This window comes from Tupaia chinensis, unplaced genomic scaffold (genome assembly GCF_000334495.1).
Source record: "Tupaia chinensis unplaced genomic scaffold, TupChi_1.0 Scaffold000622_1, whole genome shotgun sequence".
Taxonomy (NCBI): Eukaryota; Metazoa; Chordata; class Mammalia; order Scandentia; family Tupaiidae; genus Tupaia; species Tupaia belangeri.
Genome location: NW_006160142.1, coordinates 9,708,901 through 9,728,028, shown reverse-complemented (window position 1 = coordinate 9,728,028; position 19,128 = coordinate 9,708,901). Strand labels below are relative to the sequence as shown.

General features: G+C 35.4%; 1 protein-coding gene across 4 annotated transcripts in view; it reads right to left on the bottom strand.

Annotated features, from left to right (window-relative positions):
* The window catches only part of VRK2 (VRK serine/threonine kinase 2), a 165,836-nt gene that overhangs the window by 83,005 nt on the left and 63,703 nt on the right, over nt 1–19,128 (bottom strand). For all 4 annotated transcript variants that reach the window (XM_006159052.3, XM_006159051.3, XM_027775977.1 and 1 more), the window contains one exon: nt 7,673–7,805. In XM_006159052.3, the coding sequence (XP_006159114.1) occupies nt 7,673–7,805 (133 nt within the window). The remainder of the gene's footprint in view (nt 1–7,672; nt 7,806–19,128) is intronic.

The window sequence follows — 19,128 nt, the reverse complement described above, 5'->3', positions numbered from 1 at the left end:
CTCTTTCCTACTACTAAAGAGATAAAAGCATTAAAAATATTTCTCAGTAAATACCTTTACCTGAAATTCCCTCTCAGATAATCAAAGAGAAATGTTTGATTTTTAGTGAAGTGAAAATCTTAAGATTCTAGCAATGTTTATGTTTCCTTTTAATCTACTGTACACAAGAAGAGTAATTTTTATTTTCTTATTATTTAAAGAAATTTGTTATAGGGTATGGGTGCTCACTAGAGACAGAGAAAAACAGAGAGTGAGAAAGCACCCCTTAGGTGGATGGCCATGTGGCAATCCCTTCTCCATTCTCCTCTGGGGATTTTGGGTATGCATGCGCATATGCCCACTGTATTTTTCAAGCTGCCAGGTCTGGAAACTAACCATGCCGTAGGCCATGTGGGATCCAGCCACCTTAACCACCACAGCATTGGCTGGACCCAAGAGGAATAAATTTAATACTTGTCAAATTCGTTACAAAATATTACAATGACAATATTAAAATTTATATATGTATACAATTTACACAAAGAATCATGGTTAGAAGAGGACTATTAATATCTAACTATAAAAAAAACTTAAAAAAACTTTTAAGGATGTTTCTTTTGTTCTATAATTTTGGATTCATTTTAAAACATGCTAGGTGAAATAGTAAATGGAAGGAGCCCTGGACTAGAAATCCACAGACCATAAATCAAGTTCTACTCTTATCCATATCACATTTTTAGCTCTAAAACTCAAGGACCCTGGCCAATATATTTCTTTGTAACATATTTTCATTCATTTAGGTAGAAAATATATTATGCGACTTTTTTTTTCTGAATGGAACTTGTTTCCTGAATCATATATTTGTGTAATTTATTGTAGTCTGTTAGGTTTTCGGTTGTATTTGGTAATTAGCATAATCATTAACAGTATGTTCTCATATAGATTCTCCCCCTCCCCAAATCAACCTCATATTTACTGGTGCTTGGAACTGTAGTGACACATAGTAACTAATAAAATTTTTCTGCTAAACTTTATCAAGAAAGTTTAAAAATATTGTTTAACATTTAATTTTTATTACTGATATAGAGCAATATAAATTACTTTTTTGTTGAAAATATGTAGTGTTTTAAATTGTACAAAATGTCTACATTATTGCCAAGAGTAATCATTTTTTTAAAAAGGCACAGGTGAGGCTTTGAATTATTTTTTTTTAAAAGGGTTTTTTTTTTTTTTTTTTTGTTATGGTGTGCATGTGCTCACCAGAAAGACAGAGAGATACAGAGACAGAAAGCAAGAAATCATGCTCCAGGGGGGATGGCCACTCTGCAATCCCTTCTCCTCCATTCTCCTCTCAGGATCTTGAGCATGCACGCACATGTGCCCGGCTTGAGTTTCAGCCACCGGATCTGGGACTAGAACCACAGTTTGACTACATGGGAGTCCAGTGACATAGCCATTATGCCAACTGCTGGTCCCTGGGGCTTTGAATTCTACTTCTCTAAGAAGCAGATTCCAGATGGGACCAGCAGATGGCATAATGGTTACGTCACTGGACTCCCACATAGTTGACAGTGGTTTGAGTCCTGAACTTGGAGGTTTAAAACTCATGCTGGGTGCATGTGTGTATAGGCCCAAAATCCCAAGGGGAGAACAGAAGAGATGGGACTGCAGCATGACCATTTCCCACCTCCCCACTGCCTTCCCCTGCCCCAGGGGGGATGATTTTTCACTCTCTGTATCTCTGTTTCTACAGCAAGTACATGTGCCCTATAATAAAAATCTCTCTCTCTAAAAAAATAAAAGCAGATTCCAGAAACAGCTGACAGTAGAATACCTAATTAACATAAGAACATTTGATGCGATTTGTGGAGAACTGCTATTGTGCCAGACACATTCTCTTTATTAATATCTGACTTAGTCATTTGAACAATATACAGTTAAGTACTAGTAACCTAGCTGATGAACAGGAAATCAGAAGTTCAAAAAGGTTAAATAACTTCCTTAATAATCACAAAACAAAAATAACAAAGTTCTGCACTGAAATCTAAGTCTTTCAGAATCCAAAGCCTAGGCTCAATCTAATAATTAATTTGTCTCCCTTAGTTAGTTGTGACACCATTCAGACAACATTAGACATATACTAGATTTACAGTTGGGGAAATATTTCAAGCATACATTTTAAAACACATACTGACACAAAGAGAGTGTATTGGCAAGGAAAAAACAAGAAGCAGATCTGGAGGTCTAAACTGCATCACTAACAAAATGTCACACAACCATCTTTTACAAAATGATTGCTTTGAACTATTTCATTCTTATCTGATAAAGAAGAGCCTTTAGTTAGAGGATTTATTTATAAAATGTTATATGTTCCTTCCAAGGTGATACAAGAACACCAGAGAAGTTACCTTAGATAACTAGTCTTTATCCTAAGGACAAACTGGAGTAAAAGTAACAGTCCCAATTTATCAACAGGAATGAACGAGAAATTGGTAGAAGAGAAGCCTATTTGTTAATCCCCAAATGATCAATTTGCCTCAAATTTTTTCCAGTTTATTTCTTCTATAGAATAGCATTATGGAGTATGAAAAAAAAAGGGAAAGAAAAACAAACAAACAGGGTTTGGTGGGAAATAATAAAGTGAACTTGAAAACCTATGCCTCAAGCACACAAGGTTTAAATGCCCAAAATATTAGTGTATGTATTCAGAAATGGCAATAAGAAAGCAGAAAATATCTGAATAAAATGCTTACCTGATGAAGTGAATACAGACTATTTTATGATTTTTTTCTTTAGTTTTCTAACTTATAACGTATTGTAATTTAGTATTTCATCAATTTGAATGTGTTAATAAAACCGAAAAATGTTATGGTGACCATGATTTACTGTTATTTCAAAAAGTATATATTAGGAAAGCAGAATGCAATGTGTCGTATTTCAAATAAACAGGTCTCTTATGCTGTCAGTACCTTTTAAATTCTAAGCCCTAGAATTTTTTTTAAAACTTAAATTGTCAAGTTATGGTAATAGAGCAAAGGTATCTTACATTTGGCCAATGTGTATTCTTAAGCTATCCAAATAGCTCAGCTAAAAAGTCAAGACATATGTTAAGACTTTAAAAGTCATGTCTAAATCTAAAAAGTGGGTACATGCTACATGGAATAGTTCTCACTGTTTACTTAATACACTAAGTGAAGACTGTTTTTAGCAGTCAAATTTACCCAAAAGAAGAAATCAACAGTTTATTATTCTAATATATCCAAGAGAACATTTAATAATTTGGTGGTTTACCTTAGTATCTTATCATAATTGGAAAATGAGTTATTTTTGAATTACTTTTAAGATTCATATTGTGGGGAACCAGCAGTTAGCGTAATGGCTATGTCGCTGGACTCCCACGTAGTCGACCGTGGTTCGTGTCCCAGACCCGGTGGCTTAAAACTCACGCCGGGCACGTGTGCGTGCGTGCGTGCCCAAGATCCCGAGAGGAGAATGGAGGAGAAGGGATTGCGGCATGACCATCCCCCCTGGGGGGTGATTTCTCGCTTTCTGTCTCTATGTCTCTCTCTGTCTGTCTGGCGAGCGTATGCGCCCTACAGTGAAAATCTCTCCAAAAAAAAAAAAAAAAAAAAAGATTCATATTGTGTAAAATCATGTCATTTTCCCAAGTTTAGTATTATGAAAATACATTCTCAGCTTAGTTCACATATACTTTCTAAACTGAAGTGCTGGATTAGAGTGAAATGAAACTATGCAAGAAATAACACAAGAGTTGGATTTCTATACTGTAGCAACTGGCAAAAATTAAAATGTAGTATATTTGTTTCTTTGATACTGAATACATTACACAAACAAATGGGCATTTAAAATGCAATTTAGATATCATATTTTATGGTCATCAATGATGTCAAATTAAAACAGGTATTATAAACTCAATGCATAGGTCTGAAGTATTTAAAAAAGCTCAATATGTTAAATGCAGTATATCTCCAGAGAAATTAGGTATTGACTGCATGCCTCAGTGAGTGGAAAAATCTGCAAAAATCCATACTACACATTGATCCAAATATTGCTTTCTAACATTACTAAGAATGTAACAAATTTTAAAATAGTATATTTGACACAGATATAATTCTCTTTAATTATCAAGCAATAAGCCCCAAACATGTCAATGTTTATACATGATAGTTTTTATGAAGAATAAAATATTAATAATAAAAGAAACAAGCCCAACATACATTACTCTAATTTTATACTAAATGAAGCCCTTCAGCCACTTAGAAAAATACCTTCAGGCCACACAAGAGAATTGAATTTGAAAGACTAACCATAATTTTTGAAAAAAAGCATACAGATATATAGATGTATGATAGTTCTAAGAATAGTTATCTGTCCATCCATATCTATTTATTGCTATGAATCTTTTTCATTTGTAATGTACAAGTTAATAGCTTAAAATGTTTTCTTTTTTCTCCTTTCCCTTTCAACCGCCCTCCTTTTACATAAAGTTGAATTAGCAAACATGTGTCTGACTGGCATTTTATATAAGTAGCTCAATTCTTAGAAAAATGTGATATAGTTTCATTTCTAAATAACTACTACAAAAAGTAGCAGAGACCAGATAGCTGATCAGACTAATAGTATCGATTGAGCAATGAATTCATAAGTCAGTTTTGCAGTGAGGCCTGAATATTTCCCTTGGTCTGACCAGATATAGATATACTTGGCACATAGTAAATACTTTGGCAACTGGAAATTCTATTTTCTAGTGGAAACTCTTTTCATTCTTTATGCTTTCTTTTGCATTATCTTTTCTTAGTAACTATTTGATCTCATAGCTGGACTGGTATAGAAAAGATTTTTTCTAAGATTAAACTACACAGTGATGGTACTAAATGTAAACACAGGAATATTTATGAATCTGACCTTCTGCATTTATTTATACGATTTATGGACCTGTTTATTCTGGCTCCTTGATATGGTTAAATGATTATTTCATTTCTAATGAAATCCTAAAATGTTTCGTTTTAGAAAATTAAATGCAAAAACATTAAAAATGAATAGTATTCAAACATTTGAGGATATCAGACCTTCCATTTCACATACCAGACTAAAACTACTATATTAAAATTTTGAATACACACATGTAAGCATGTATCTATATATGTGTATATATATGTGTGTGTATGTGTGTATATATTTCTGTGTGCAGAAAATATACAGATATACCTGTAAGTTCAGTGTAAATCTTATTTACAATGCATTAAGGAAATCAACTATTTTATGGGAATCCTGAGAAAGCTGTAATAAAGATAAACATTCATTCCAGCATACAGATTTCCAGCAAATATCAAAAAAAAATTTAATGTAGGCTCTTCCCTGAATATACCTTCTAAGGTATGATACCATATTTCTATGATCATTGCAGTCTGATCTTCTCAAAGATGAAGGTGAAATCTCCCTAGCTCATCAACATGTATTATGATTTAGGGAAGAAAAATATTTACATAGACTATAGAGTAAACACTTGTTGCACACTTTCATGAAGACAGAACAACGAAAATACCACCTTGAGTTAACTGAAAGAAAGTTTCAGATTGTAACAGTCCCAACATTGAGTAGGCCACCAGGTAACAACTCTACTTCACCTTGTACCATCACAATGGTACCTTGGCCATTTTAATACTCAATGCTACAAATAACAGAATAAATCTGGGAAAGATGAAGAATTAAATTCAAGAAGACTGAAAGGACTCTAAGTGGAAAAAAGATATCAATGCCCATTTGATCCTTACATCTCTCTTTCTTTCTTTTTTTTTTTTTTTTAGGTTTTTGACACCAGGGCATGTACATTTGCCAGAGAGAGACAGAGAGAGGAAAAGTGAGAAATCATCTCCTCTAGGGGATAGCCATGCTGCAGTCCCTTCTCCTCCATTCTCATCTTGGGATTTTGAGAATGTGTGCACATGTACTTGGCTGATTTTCAAGCCATGGGTTCGAGACTCCAACTATGGTCCACCATGTAGAAGTCCAGCACCTTAATCACCACCTGCCTGCTGTCCCCCCATCCTTCCATTGCTTGATTCAAGCCACATCCCATTTTATTTTAAATGCTCATTAATTAACAATATAAATGGTGAAAATTTATACAACACAACTAAATTTCTGAGTGAATATTACTTTTTCTAATCAAACTATACTTTTAAAAAATGTAATGTTTTCTTTTAGTTTGATCAGGAATAGAAAAACTGATTTCCAAAATATAACCTATTTTTCTTTTTAAAAGGTATACAACCGACACACTTGGCTTCACTTTTTCACTGACCTACCTTAAACTAGTGTGGGTTTTAATTGCTCTGGAAAATGATCAAGACCCTCTACATTACATGGTCAATGGTCCTTTTAATAGAAAAGGCAATAATATATAGTTGTTTGTGCCAACTAAAACTCCTTACAATGTATCAGTTTAGGGTAACAGTTCAACAATCATTAACAAGTGCAAATATCTAACTGTCTTTTAATAAATATGTGGTCCTGTAAAAGCTGTCAAAATTATCTGTTTGGTTTAGTGTATTTGAAAATACTTGTATAAAAGAAGTTTACAAAGAATATAATTTTTAAAAGCCAAAGTCTTTCAATAATCACAATTTTTTTACTAGCATAACATTAGAATTGACTTTTTGTCTTGCTGACAGAGCAACTAAGAAAGTACAGTTGCATTGACCATATTGATTGTGAACAAAGCAACCATCAGTGGGACTCCACACCATATATTTTCAATATTGACCTCCTACTTCCTTTTCCATGGCTTTCTGGGCTGGCTATTGGATTTGGACTGCAGTGTAATAAACAGCTAAGGTTTAATTAATGGTAAATGAATACAAGACATAGGTTATGACTTTAACTAATTAGGGAATTGTTGAATTAAGTCTGCCTTGGAATGCAAGGCAGTATAATCAATATCCAATAAAAGGACTATGTATGTAATTTACCTGCAAATGTGTTTCCAATACCATCAAAGTGAGTTTAAATAAGTAAGATATATGAAAGGCGACTAGGAGAGATTTCCACAAGTTAACACTTTACAGTTTTAGGAAAAATATGCTTATTGTTGAGAGCTTGTCATCTAAAGCTCTGATTATACTACAATGAAAGAATAGTAATAACTGTTCACATGGTCCCTTACCACATCTGTAATATCTGCCACAGAATAAAAATGCCATGCCAGTCTCTAAGTTTAACCTCTATAAAGTGGTAATGTTCTGGTCAAAATGAGGACGGATTTTACTTACTTATAACCCCTTTGTTTCTTCTCGCTTGTCATAGTCTATTATACTCTATCACTATTAAAAGAAATATTCATTGGGGCCATCAGGTGGCATTGTGGTTAAGGGCACTGAATTTTCACATAGCCAACATCGGTTTGAGTCCCAGACCTGGAGGTTTGCTTTCTCACTTTCCTTCTCTCTCTCTCACTCACTATGTCCCTCTCTAGTAAATTAAAATAAATAAAGTTAAATAAAATAATCCTTTTTTTAAAAAAAAAGAGAAATATTTATTAACATAACAGAAACTACTTTTGATTAGAAATCTCACCAGTGCTCTCACTCTTCAAATTTAACTACGCAAAGTTCGTTTATTACTCCTGACTCTACTCATTCTTCTAAAATAAAAATAAGAGAAAGAAACTCACCTACTCCCTTGTGGGCATCCAAGCTGGTAAACTCTATTGTCCCATTATGGCCTTTTCTAGGATTTTCCTGATACTGTTTGTGGTTCCCATTAGGACAATATCTGTAAGAAAGTCCATAATCCGCAAGATAAACCTGAAAGACATGAACAGACAAATGAATAATGTTTTTGTCCTCTGAAAATATAACCTTTGTAATTAAGCCTTTAGAAAATGATAGGTTAAGAACAGCCTTGGATCTATATTTTATTAAACCAAATGGTGTCTTAGGATAAACTATATACAACTGGGGGCCATAACAACTATCCAACTTAAATCTTTACTTCATCATTGGCATATCTTATTTCTGAGTTCACTTTGATTTTTACTCATTTTATTTTGCTCCTACATTCCCTTCCCTCCAAGAGGGTATGTAGACATCATAAACCAAAACATGTCTTCTTATCTATGTTCACATGGCTTATGAGGCTCTGCCTTGTCTTGTAACCCCTTCCTGAAACATAAAACTGTTTCAAGCAGGGAGTGGAGATGATAGCAGACATTCTATAAATCTAATAAGAGTTTCCATTAACATAAGCATACAAATGCCAAATAGACTGTATGAGTTAATGACTAAAACCAAGCCAAAACAAAATAAAAACACCATCATGTTGTCTCTGTATTTAAGAATGGAACATCAACACAGAACTTTTGGCCTTTTAGTCCAATCTATATTATCACTGTTAACCTTTGTAAGTTAGTCAGAATGGCAAGCAAGGTCTCCAAACAGAATAGAGATTGCTAAAAGTCAGACAGCAATTCAAGAGAATTTTTCTCAGATTACTTTTGGAGAGAGAAGGGAGAGGAGTAATTTTACAGATACAGTATACACCGAATGAAGAACTGTTTTGATTAGTCATTTATTGTGATATGTAGTCAGAACACAGTAGTTTCCATCTATATGTTACCATACTTCCAAGTTTCAATATTTAAGAATGCAGTTTCAATACTTTAAGATATTAAGATATATTGGTGTGTGTGTGTGTGTGTGTGTGTGTGTGTGTGTGCATTTAAGGATATGGGTGATGTTTCATAATATAATTTCAAGATAATAGATTGCTGTAATATAACCCGCATTTAAAAATGCAATATATTAAGAGAAAACTTAGTATTTGAATTTTAGTTCCTTTACGTTTTTAGTTTCAGGAGAACCTAAGTAAATTATTTTAAACTTTACAAACAGCAGAGTTTTCTTCATTTGTGGGAATAACCTGCTAGATTGAAAACAAATGGCTGAGCTTGTTTCTCAACAGATGCTGTTGACACAGCCTCATAAGTAACTGATCTCAGGGCCAAGAGATGGCATAGTGGTTACGTCACTGGACTCCCACATGGCTGACCACAGATCGAGTACCTGATCCAGTGGCTTGAACCTCATGCTAGGTATGTGTGCGTGTGAGTCCAAAATCCCTGGAAGAGAACAGAGGAGAAGGGATTGTGGGCTGGCCATCCCCTCTGGGGATGGTCTCTCTCCAGCAAGTGCAAGTGCCCAAAGGAGGAAAAAAAAAAAACCTCTTAAAATAAAAAAAAAAGAAGTAACTGATCTCTCCTACCTAACTAAATGGACACTTTAGGATCAGAAACATAACTGGTTACTTGCTTTTACTATTTCAGATGCATTTAAAAAAAAATTCATTTCAATGGGACTAGCAGTTGGTGTAAAGGCTACATCGCTGGACTCCCATGTAGTAGACCATGATTCGAGTCCCAGACCCTGTGGCTTAAATTCACGCCAGGTACGTGTGTGTGCATGCCCAAGATCCGGAGAGGAGAATAGAGGAGAAGGGATTGCGGTGAGGCCATCTCCGCGGCAGGTGATTTCTCCCTTTCTGTCTCTCTCTGTCTTTCTGGCAAGCACACGGACCCTATAGCAAAAACTTCTTAAAAAAAAAAAAAAAATATATATATATATATATTTCAAGAACTAAATAAATAGACTTTACTCTACAGTACATCCCAGGAAAATACACACTGGTAATTCATTCAATGGAGTCATATTTTAACATACTAGAGCAGTGCACTGTTTCACAAAAGAGCTATCAAGAAGCTTTACTTGTAGTCATTAGCCCAAAAAGTAAGAACTGACTTTCATGGCGTATATATGTACACCATGGCGTATATAGTGTATATAATGTGCTAAGTGCTTTAGCACTGACCCATGCCATCCTCACAGAGGTTCTACAGGTAGGTACCATTATTTCCATTTAATTCATATGGAAACTGAAGCTTAGTGAGGTTATATGACGTGTAGTAAAATGAAGCCAGGATTGTACAGCAGTTCTGACCCCAGAGCCTTCACTCTCAATCACAGTCAAATTGTACCAGACATGTTATACAGATAAGGAAGACCTTATCCGAGACTACTACAAAAGGGGAGAGAGACTAAATCCAACTTCATTGGTCAGAGGCCTAAAATCAGAAAGGAACCTGTCAAAAGTGTAGCAAAAGGGGCCAGCAGATAGCATTGCGGATACATCGCTGGACTCCCACAAAACTGAACCAGGTTTGAGTCCTGGACCTGGTGGTTTCAAACTCATGTCAGGTGTGAGTGTGCCCAAGATCCTGAGAAGCGAATAAAGAAGAGAGGATTGCGGCATAGCCACCCCCAGGGGGTGACTTTTTACTTTTCCTCGCACTGTCTCTGTCTCTTTCTGGTGGGTATACACACTCTAAGGCAAAAACGCCTACTCCCCCCCACACCCTCCAAAAAAGTGTAGTAAAGCTGAGATAAATATTAAGGCTACATTAGTCATTAAGGCTAGAGGCCTTAGGGTTGTGCCAGGTTGCTTGAATTTTGAAGAACAGTGAAGGATTTATATCTACTATGAACAGAAGAACAAACACCACAGTACAGAAGATACACATTAACAACTGCTGGTCAATGTATATCACAGATATAAAAGTGATTTACATAAAACATGCATGGTTGAAGCAAGGAACATGCACTCTAAAGAAATAAATCTCTCAACAATACTAGATATTATTGGGGACCAGTAGGTGGCGTGGTGGTTAAGGTGCTGAACACTCCCACATGGCCAACTGCGGTTCAAATACCGAACCTGGTGGCTTGCTTTCTCACTTTCCCTCTCTTTCTCTCTGTGTATCTCTCTGGTCAAATTAAAATAAATTAATGACTAAATAAAATTAAATAAATAATTATTAAAAAAAATACTAGATATTATCCAGCCAATGAGAATTCTCTTCATGGTCTTAATAGAGAGTTACAGGTAGAATTCAAATAACCATGAAAGGTTACTGAAAAAAAAAAATTGTAGAGTCCTTTAGCAAAATGGACAACTATCCATCCCCAGCCCATATATATCTTTTTTCCCCTCTTTTAAAGTTTATTTTTCCTGAGAGAGAGAGAGAGAGAGAGAGAAAGAGAGAGAGAAAGAGACAGAGGCAGCCCCCTCTGGGTCTTCATGCTGTAATTTACCCCCAGCATCAGTTAGCCTTGATCATGGCCATGTACACACACCCAGAGTATATAGTATACAGGGAAGCCTGGGACATGAACCTGGGACTTTGCTATGTGGGTCCAGTTGTGTTGACACTGCACTATCTGACCCCTTCAGGTTGTATTTTTAGCTACTAGTTTAGCATGTGGTTCACAGATTCTTTAGAATCTATATATATCTATATATACATATACACATATATTCTTTACAGAATTCCAGGAAAATTTCTCTGAAACCCTCATGAGTTTTCATGCATGCATGCAACTATCTACCACCAGAAGCGGCATGCATAGCTGAAAGCATGTTAATGAGAAAGCACCAGAGTGAGCATGCATGCCCCAATGGGGTCTTGTTACAATGCAATCTTTTTTCTCCAATTTTCTATCCTTTCAGGATCCTGGACACACGCATGTATGCGCACTGCTTTTTAAGACCCTGGGGCAAGGACTCAAATCCTAGTCTGCCATGTGGAATCCGGTTTACTCTGTGCAGTGCTTAACTACTGTGCCAGAGAGCCCATCTTATCAATATATTTTGAAAATACAGACTATGAGGTACTTCTGAAGAGTGGGTAGAGACTTGATCTAAGAGGAAGTCAATAATCTGTAGCAAGTAATCAAGATGTTAAATTAATTCAATTCAAATTAGGTTAAAAAGCACTCTACTAAGATAATTTGATAGCTTAGTAGAGACACAGTCTCTAAAATTTTGCAGAAATAATTCAAAGAAAGGAAAAGAAAATACTAGAACAAAAAAAAGGCAGAGAAGAAAGAAACCTCAGGCTGTAGTTCTATTATGTGATAATCACTGGGTAAAGTAAAGTGCTTTCCACATACAAATCCAGACAACCATAACCAGTCAGGTAGTACTGGCTTTGTTATCACATAATATGAAGCTAAGCATCCCCATAGTTGAATAACTTGCCCAAGTCACAGAACCTGTATCAGACAGGAGGAGCAGGACTCAAATCTAGGCATTCCTTTTTTTAACATACAATATAGCACTGGGGGTTATACTATTTTCAATGATTATGGAAGTAAAGTGTACTTAAGCAAAACAGTAAGTGATCACAGTCTACCCTATTTTTGTGCATTTTTAGGTAAGGAATAATTTTTACATTTTCATAGGACAGGAATGATCTGAAAGGAGAGACAAAGAGAAAAGAGAAGGGAAAAAGGAAAAGAGTAACAGAAACCAACATGAGGCCCATAGAGCTCACAGAAGACTAAAGTATTTACCAGCTGATTCTTTACAGAAAGTTTATGACCTCCTAATGAATAAAACTTGGTTTCAGTTGATGCTTTTTACATTACCCTTTTTTCTTCCCTTATGAAATAAAAAAATAACTATTTAATGTTTTCATTTTAAGCATAAATATGTATAATATCCCTGGCTTTAAACAGGCTTGTCTTAGGAAACTCAAGATTTATACTAGGATTGGTTGGAGGATGATTATTTGCATTGTAGTATGACTAGCCAGAGGAATATTTAAATAGCTAGCTATACATTTTAAGTGCTTTTTCTTTTTATTCATGTTTTCTGAATGTAGTAACCATTGCCTTTCTCCATGAGTACAAGGATCAGGTTCTCTTCTTTTTGACCCAGAGCTCTATTACACTATACTGCTCGCATTTCCAGTTTTTCTCTTACCTTATATACCTATTATTATTATTATTATCATAAGACTTGTGAGGAAGATAGGGAAGACATATGTCATTATTCACATTTAGAAAATGAAAAATAATGTAACACCCAAATAATTCAAGTCCCCCAACACTAAGTCCACCTCTATAAGGGTTTTCTTGCTTGAGTAAACTTCTCAGCCCCTGCCGCCAAATAAATAACTAATTTACACTAATGCTTTCATGTAATTTTAATATTTTATAATTGAAAAGGCAGTATGGTAGCCACAAAGTTGCAATCTACCAGAAAAAGGACTCGCCTTTCACTTATCAGAGTACAATAGGCTGACAGCCTATGGCGACAGGGCCATTGGGACCTGCCACACAGAATGTGAGCCAAGGCTATACTCCTCTGGGAAGCCCCCACAAAAGACTGGTCATGGAGAGGATAGCGTGTGGTATTTCTATCTAACCGGAGTCTCGACTAATGGGCAATCTCTGCCGTGGAGCTCTCAAATGCGTTGGCTGAGACACTGTCAGATGGGAAGACTAGTTGAAGGCTTTTCTGCCCAATTCTTCTTCTTGAACCCTTTACACAAGTGTCAGATGGACATCCACTCAAAACTTTCCTTGCCCAATCCTGTATCTTCCCCTTCTATTTTTCATAGATATTATATTTTCTTTCTACAATAAAACTCTTGAGCTCCTGATTCTGTCTCAAGATCTGCCTTCCTTAGAACCCAATCTGGCACAGGTGGTCAATAAATCATACCCTTGGTTAACGAGTAAAACAAAGATGAGAAACAAATCAGTCCTTGCCTAGCCCTATGACTGTGAAAAATACAACTCTACCCAACAAGCCTGTTTCAAAAAAGTATCAAGGCCAATCAATGGTAGAGCAGTAACAATGCTCTGTGATTCTAGACCCATGGAAAAGTCCTGTGGACTTGCTGCCCTGCCCATAATTTAGGCTGGCTGAGACTTGGGGGTGGGTAGATAGTGAGTAAAGACCCTGTTTGGGCTGCCTATCAAACTTAAAAAAAAATCAACTTCCCATTTTATCTCACTAGATTGATACACATATATGCCATATTCTCAAATTCTACATTCAGTTAAATCTATATTTCTAGTCTCCTCTGCTTCCTGATTCTTGTAGGCTATTGCACTCCCTTATTTATCCAGACAAATGGGTAAATCTAATGATTAAAGAGCACCCTGTGATAAGTTTTGGTGAAGTGCAAGAGAAGGGCCTTTAACTTTTGATTTAGTGTCCCTCCAAGGATACCCCGAGTGCTTTTTTCCTGGATTCACTTACTATTGTATTTCCTTGGTTCACACTTTACACTTCCTCTATTCACCACTCATTCTGGAATCCCATTTAGCCTCAAGGCAATTTATTGGGTTTTCATTTGTGTCCACATGGTTTTACTATATTAACAATATAAAGAGTAATTTGGATTTTCTTTTATTATGCCTTGACTCCACATTCAGTGGCTGTAAGCTCCTAGGGGAAAGGGGAACAGGATAATATTATAAATACATTTTCATATCCATGACAGCACCTACTCTAAGACCATCTGCATAGTAGGTGTAAATAAATTTTTATTGATTTGACTTGATAATTGTGTAAACAGAACTAAAGCATTTTCAAAAGATACCTTAGTGCCAAGCATAATAAACTATGAAAACTCATATGCTTTAAAAAAAAAAAAAAGAATGGAAAAGAAAAAGGTATGCACATTTATTGAATTCTTGCTATGTAAAAAGGCATTAAATGCTTTATAGAAGTCAAATCACTTAATTCTCATGACCCTATGAATAAGTTTGTTTTTTTTTTTCCCTAAGCCCTTTTGAGAATGAGAAAACAGAATGAGTATGGTTAGGTGCTCTAAGTAAAATAAATATACTTCTAGTAACTGTCAAAGTTGGGAAGTGAGCTGACATCACTTACATCTAATCAGAATGCTGGGGATTTTTTTTGTATGTGTGTCTGTATGCCCCACCCAGAACAAAAGGGGACAGTATAACATATCTACAGTTCTAGAGGTAATATGTACTCTGACAAAAGTATAACATAACCTATAAAATTTTAGAGCCAGGGTGGTTACTTCAAATAAGATGACTCAGAGAAAGAAGCAACATATGGTGTACCTTGAAAAATATCTAAGATTTCCACAGATGGAAATAGAGAAGGAAATGCTAAGGTGTCAGCAACTTAAGCATTATCAGAGCTTGATATATCTGAGTAAACAGATACTCACAAAATTCAGCTGATATAATTTGATTATCATTGCTACTATGGTATAAAAAGGTTTACCACATGTAAGATGTGTCTACGTAAGGCACAGCCATGCAGCATCAGAAATGCCCTACTTGTTCCACACTAACTGCAAAGTCTATTAATTTCAAAACAGTATTTGAGGTTGCTAGCAATAATGCCTTTCTTGCATGCACAGTCCCATGGAGTTCCAGGGTTATTAACAGGGCCTAAATAAGGGTACCTCCAAATCCAACTACTTTACATAGCTCAATGAGTAATTTAAAAGTCAGAAATGCTATTTTCCCATACTAACTGAAGAAAAAACATATATATAACTCTTTGTGAATGATAATGCTCAAATATTTTGGTCATAAATACTTCTTTGGTCATGTATGCATTTGGCTTTCAGAAATAGGAGCATGACCAATGGGACTCAGTAGACAATAAATATGTATTGATTATAGACAGTCAAGCACTTATTTTTTCAAAAGCATTAACTTTTGAACCCTTAGAAGTATATATTACGGTATAAGTGGATCACTCTTTACTCATAGAGTATATACATATTACTAGAATGTGAAAACTTTTCTCCTTATCATATAAATTGGACCCTTAATGTTTGTTTCCTATAACAAAGAGAGGTTTACCTCAAACTACACAGAGAGAACTACATTTACTAAGTTCAATTCATTACCATTTTCTTAATAGCCCTTTTTTAAAAAAAAAATTTAAAGGATTCTTGTGTAACAAAATAAGACAGTGGTTTTTGTTATCAGCATAAACATAAAAATATAACTCTTTTCTAGCTATTAATGAGTGTGTACTATGTGTGAGATGCTGATTTAAGACTTTTACATGTTTAAGCATTTGCTCCTTACATATTGCTTTGAGGGAGGTATTATCATCTTTCTTTTTAGACAAATATAGTACAAAGAAGTAAAATAACTTGGCTAAAAACAGAGAGTAACAAGAGGTGGAGACAGACTGGACTGTAACCCAGGAATCTAATTCCAAGGTTTATACTAACTCCATATCCTTAACTATGCAACACTGAATCCCCAAATTTAAAAACCATATAGAATATGTCTTTAGAAAATAATCCCAACCTTCTTTTATCAAACATTTTGCTTGGGATTAGGAGAAGGTAAACAGCTTTCTTTTTTTTTTTTTTTTGAAGAGGTTTTTGATATAGGGCGCGTGCTCTCGCCAGACAGAGAGAGAGAGACAGAAAGCGAGAAATCACCCCCCAGGGGGGATGGCCACGCCACAATCCCTTCTCCTCCATTCTCCTCTCGGGATCTTGGGCACGCACGCACACGCGCCCGGCCTGAGTTTTAAGCCACTGGGTCCAGGACGTGAACCGTGGTCAACTACGTGGGAGTCCAGCATGCTGATTTAAGACTTTTACATGTTTAAGCATTTGCTCCTTACATATTGCTTTGAGGGAGGTATTATCATCTTTCTTTTTAGACAAATATAGTACAAAGAAGTAAAATAACTTGGCTAAAAACAGAGAGTAACAAGAGGTGGAGACAGACTGGACTGTAACCCAGGAATCTAATTCCAAGGTTTATACTAACTCCATATCCTTAACTATGCAACACTGAATCCCCAAATTTAAAAACCATATAGAATATGTCTTTAGAAAATAATCCCAACCTTCTTTTATCAAACATTTTGCTTGGGATTAGGAGAAGGTAAACAGCTTTCTTTTTTTTTTTTTTTTGAAGAGGTTTTTGATATAGGGCGCGTGCTCTCGCCAGACAGAGAGAGAGAGACAGAAAGCGAGAAATCACCCCCCAGGGGGGATGGCCACGCCACAATCCCTTCTCCTCCATTCTCCTCTCGGGATCTTGGGCACGCACGCACACGCGCCCGGCCTGAGTTTTAAGCCACTGGGTCCAGGACGTGAACCGTGGTCAACTACGTGGGAGTCCAGCAACATAGCCATTAAGCTAACTGCTGGTACCAACAGCTTTCTTTTTATACTGTCTTTCTCATGCTTTATAAGGACACTTAACTGCAGAATAAAAAAGGAGACAGCATGATAAAGTGGAGATCCCACCACATGCTAAAGAACTGCTGGAGGCCTGTGTCTAACAAGGAATCATTTTAGAAACACCAACTGACTTGGACCCACTTGGAGAGATTCTAGGTTAAATAATAGTAAAAGTAGATGCTTTTTTCCCTACCCTTTGTTCTTCTTTCTCATCTTTTTCTTTCTCTTTCTCTTTTCTGGGGTCCAAGCCTTGTATATGAATGAAACATACTGGTTTTCAGACTACGATGTCAGCAGTTAGTGTGGAACAGAAACTTATCCTGAGACCGAGTTACGGTATTGGTTATACTATCTCCAGCTCTACTTGGCTGGCTTCACCTGTTACTCCTCAACACTGATTGACTAATTCATAAATTCACTTAACATTAATCTATCTCATTTCTCTTTATTCACTCATCATTTATTAGGTATTTATTATATTCTACGTTCTGTGTCAAATGCTGGCAATACATCAGTTAATGAAACACCATTCCAGTTTTCCTATTTATAAGATTAGAAAAATGTTCTCCTAATGTACAAGTAACAGAAATCATATAAATCTGGTTATTTATCAGTAGTTTCCTAGATCAGATTGTAGCTAAAAACCAGTTCTACCCAATGAATAAGAAGCTACAAGTGACAAAAGGGACCAAAATGATCATGTGATCTACACTTCTTGATTTACAGATAAGGAAAGATGTAGCACAGAGAAGTCTGATGAAAAAAAACAACATAAAAACAGGAAAAGAGAGCTTTTGTACAACTAAAATAAAAATTATCTGCATTCTTGTATCTCGAGATTTTAGGATAAAGAATAAAGTGGAAGATATAAAACTATGCCTGGTATTATGGAACGGTTGTTAATTTTGTTATGATACTGTTAATAAGATATAGCCCTGAGGTGTAGTAAGTGTGGTACATATGGAGCCAGATTCCATATGGCTCACCATAGTTTGAATCCTGGCCCCATAACCTGAAAAACATACCAGGCATATATGTGTGCATGCCTCGAATCCCAAAAGAATGGAAAAATGGAAGAAAAAGGATTACAGCACAACAATATCCCATTGTGGAGTGTTTTCTCTTTCTCTCTCTAGAACTCTCTGGCAATTCAAAATATGTTAATCCTTAAATCAGAGTGAAAGATATATGGAGTTATCCATTTTTCTATATGTGTGAAAATTTTTATTATTTAAAAGGTTAAAAATATGTACTCTTTAAGAGGCAAAATTATATTTTTCACAGGTTCTACTTATCTCAAGAGTCTTACTAGTTCTGGAAAATGTGCTTCAGAAAATATTTATTTTAAATATGAAGACAATGGCTTATAATTATAAACTATAATTATACTGCTTTCTTCCATACTTTCCACCCAACACTACCCTTCAATAATAAGATTAGTAATCCATATAAACATAACTATCATTTGCATACTATTTTGAAGTACAAATATTAAAAAATAAAGTTCTAATCTGATTTTGAAACAGATACTGTAATATGCCCATGTTAAGAATTATTATTTTTTTAATTTTTATTTTTTTTTTTGCCACAGGGCATATGTGTTCATCAGAAAAAAGATATAGATAGAGAGAGAGAGTGAAAGAAAGTGGGAAATAGCCCCCCAGGGGGATAGCCACAACACAATCCTTTCTCCTCCATTCTCCTATTGGGATTTTGGGCATGCACGCACATTTATCTGGTGTATTTTTCAGGCCACTGAATCTGTCTGGGACTCAAGTCAGTCAGAATAAATTCTGACAATAGGAACACTATGAAGTTAAAAATATCTTTGATTAAGCAACTTTAAAATACTTTAATAAAACAAATTGAAGTTTAGTGAAGTATTAGTATTAATACATTATAGAAAGTTAGATGAAAAAAGTTTGACTTTATTTTCATTTGATAAAACATATTGAAAGTATACTGAGATAGTTTATAGAACTATGAAAACTAGATATATAGCAAGTTACTAAACTGAAAAGCAACATATTCATGTGACAAGTTATTATAATGAAACAAAAATTCACTTAAAGTATGTATTT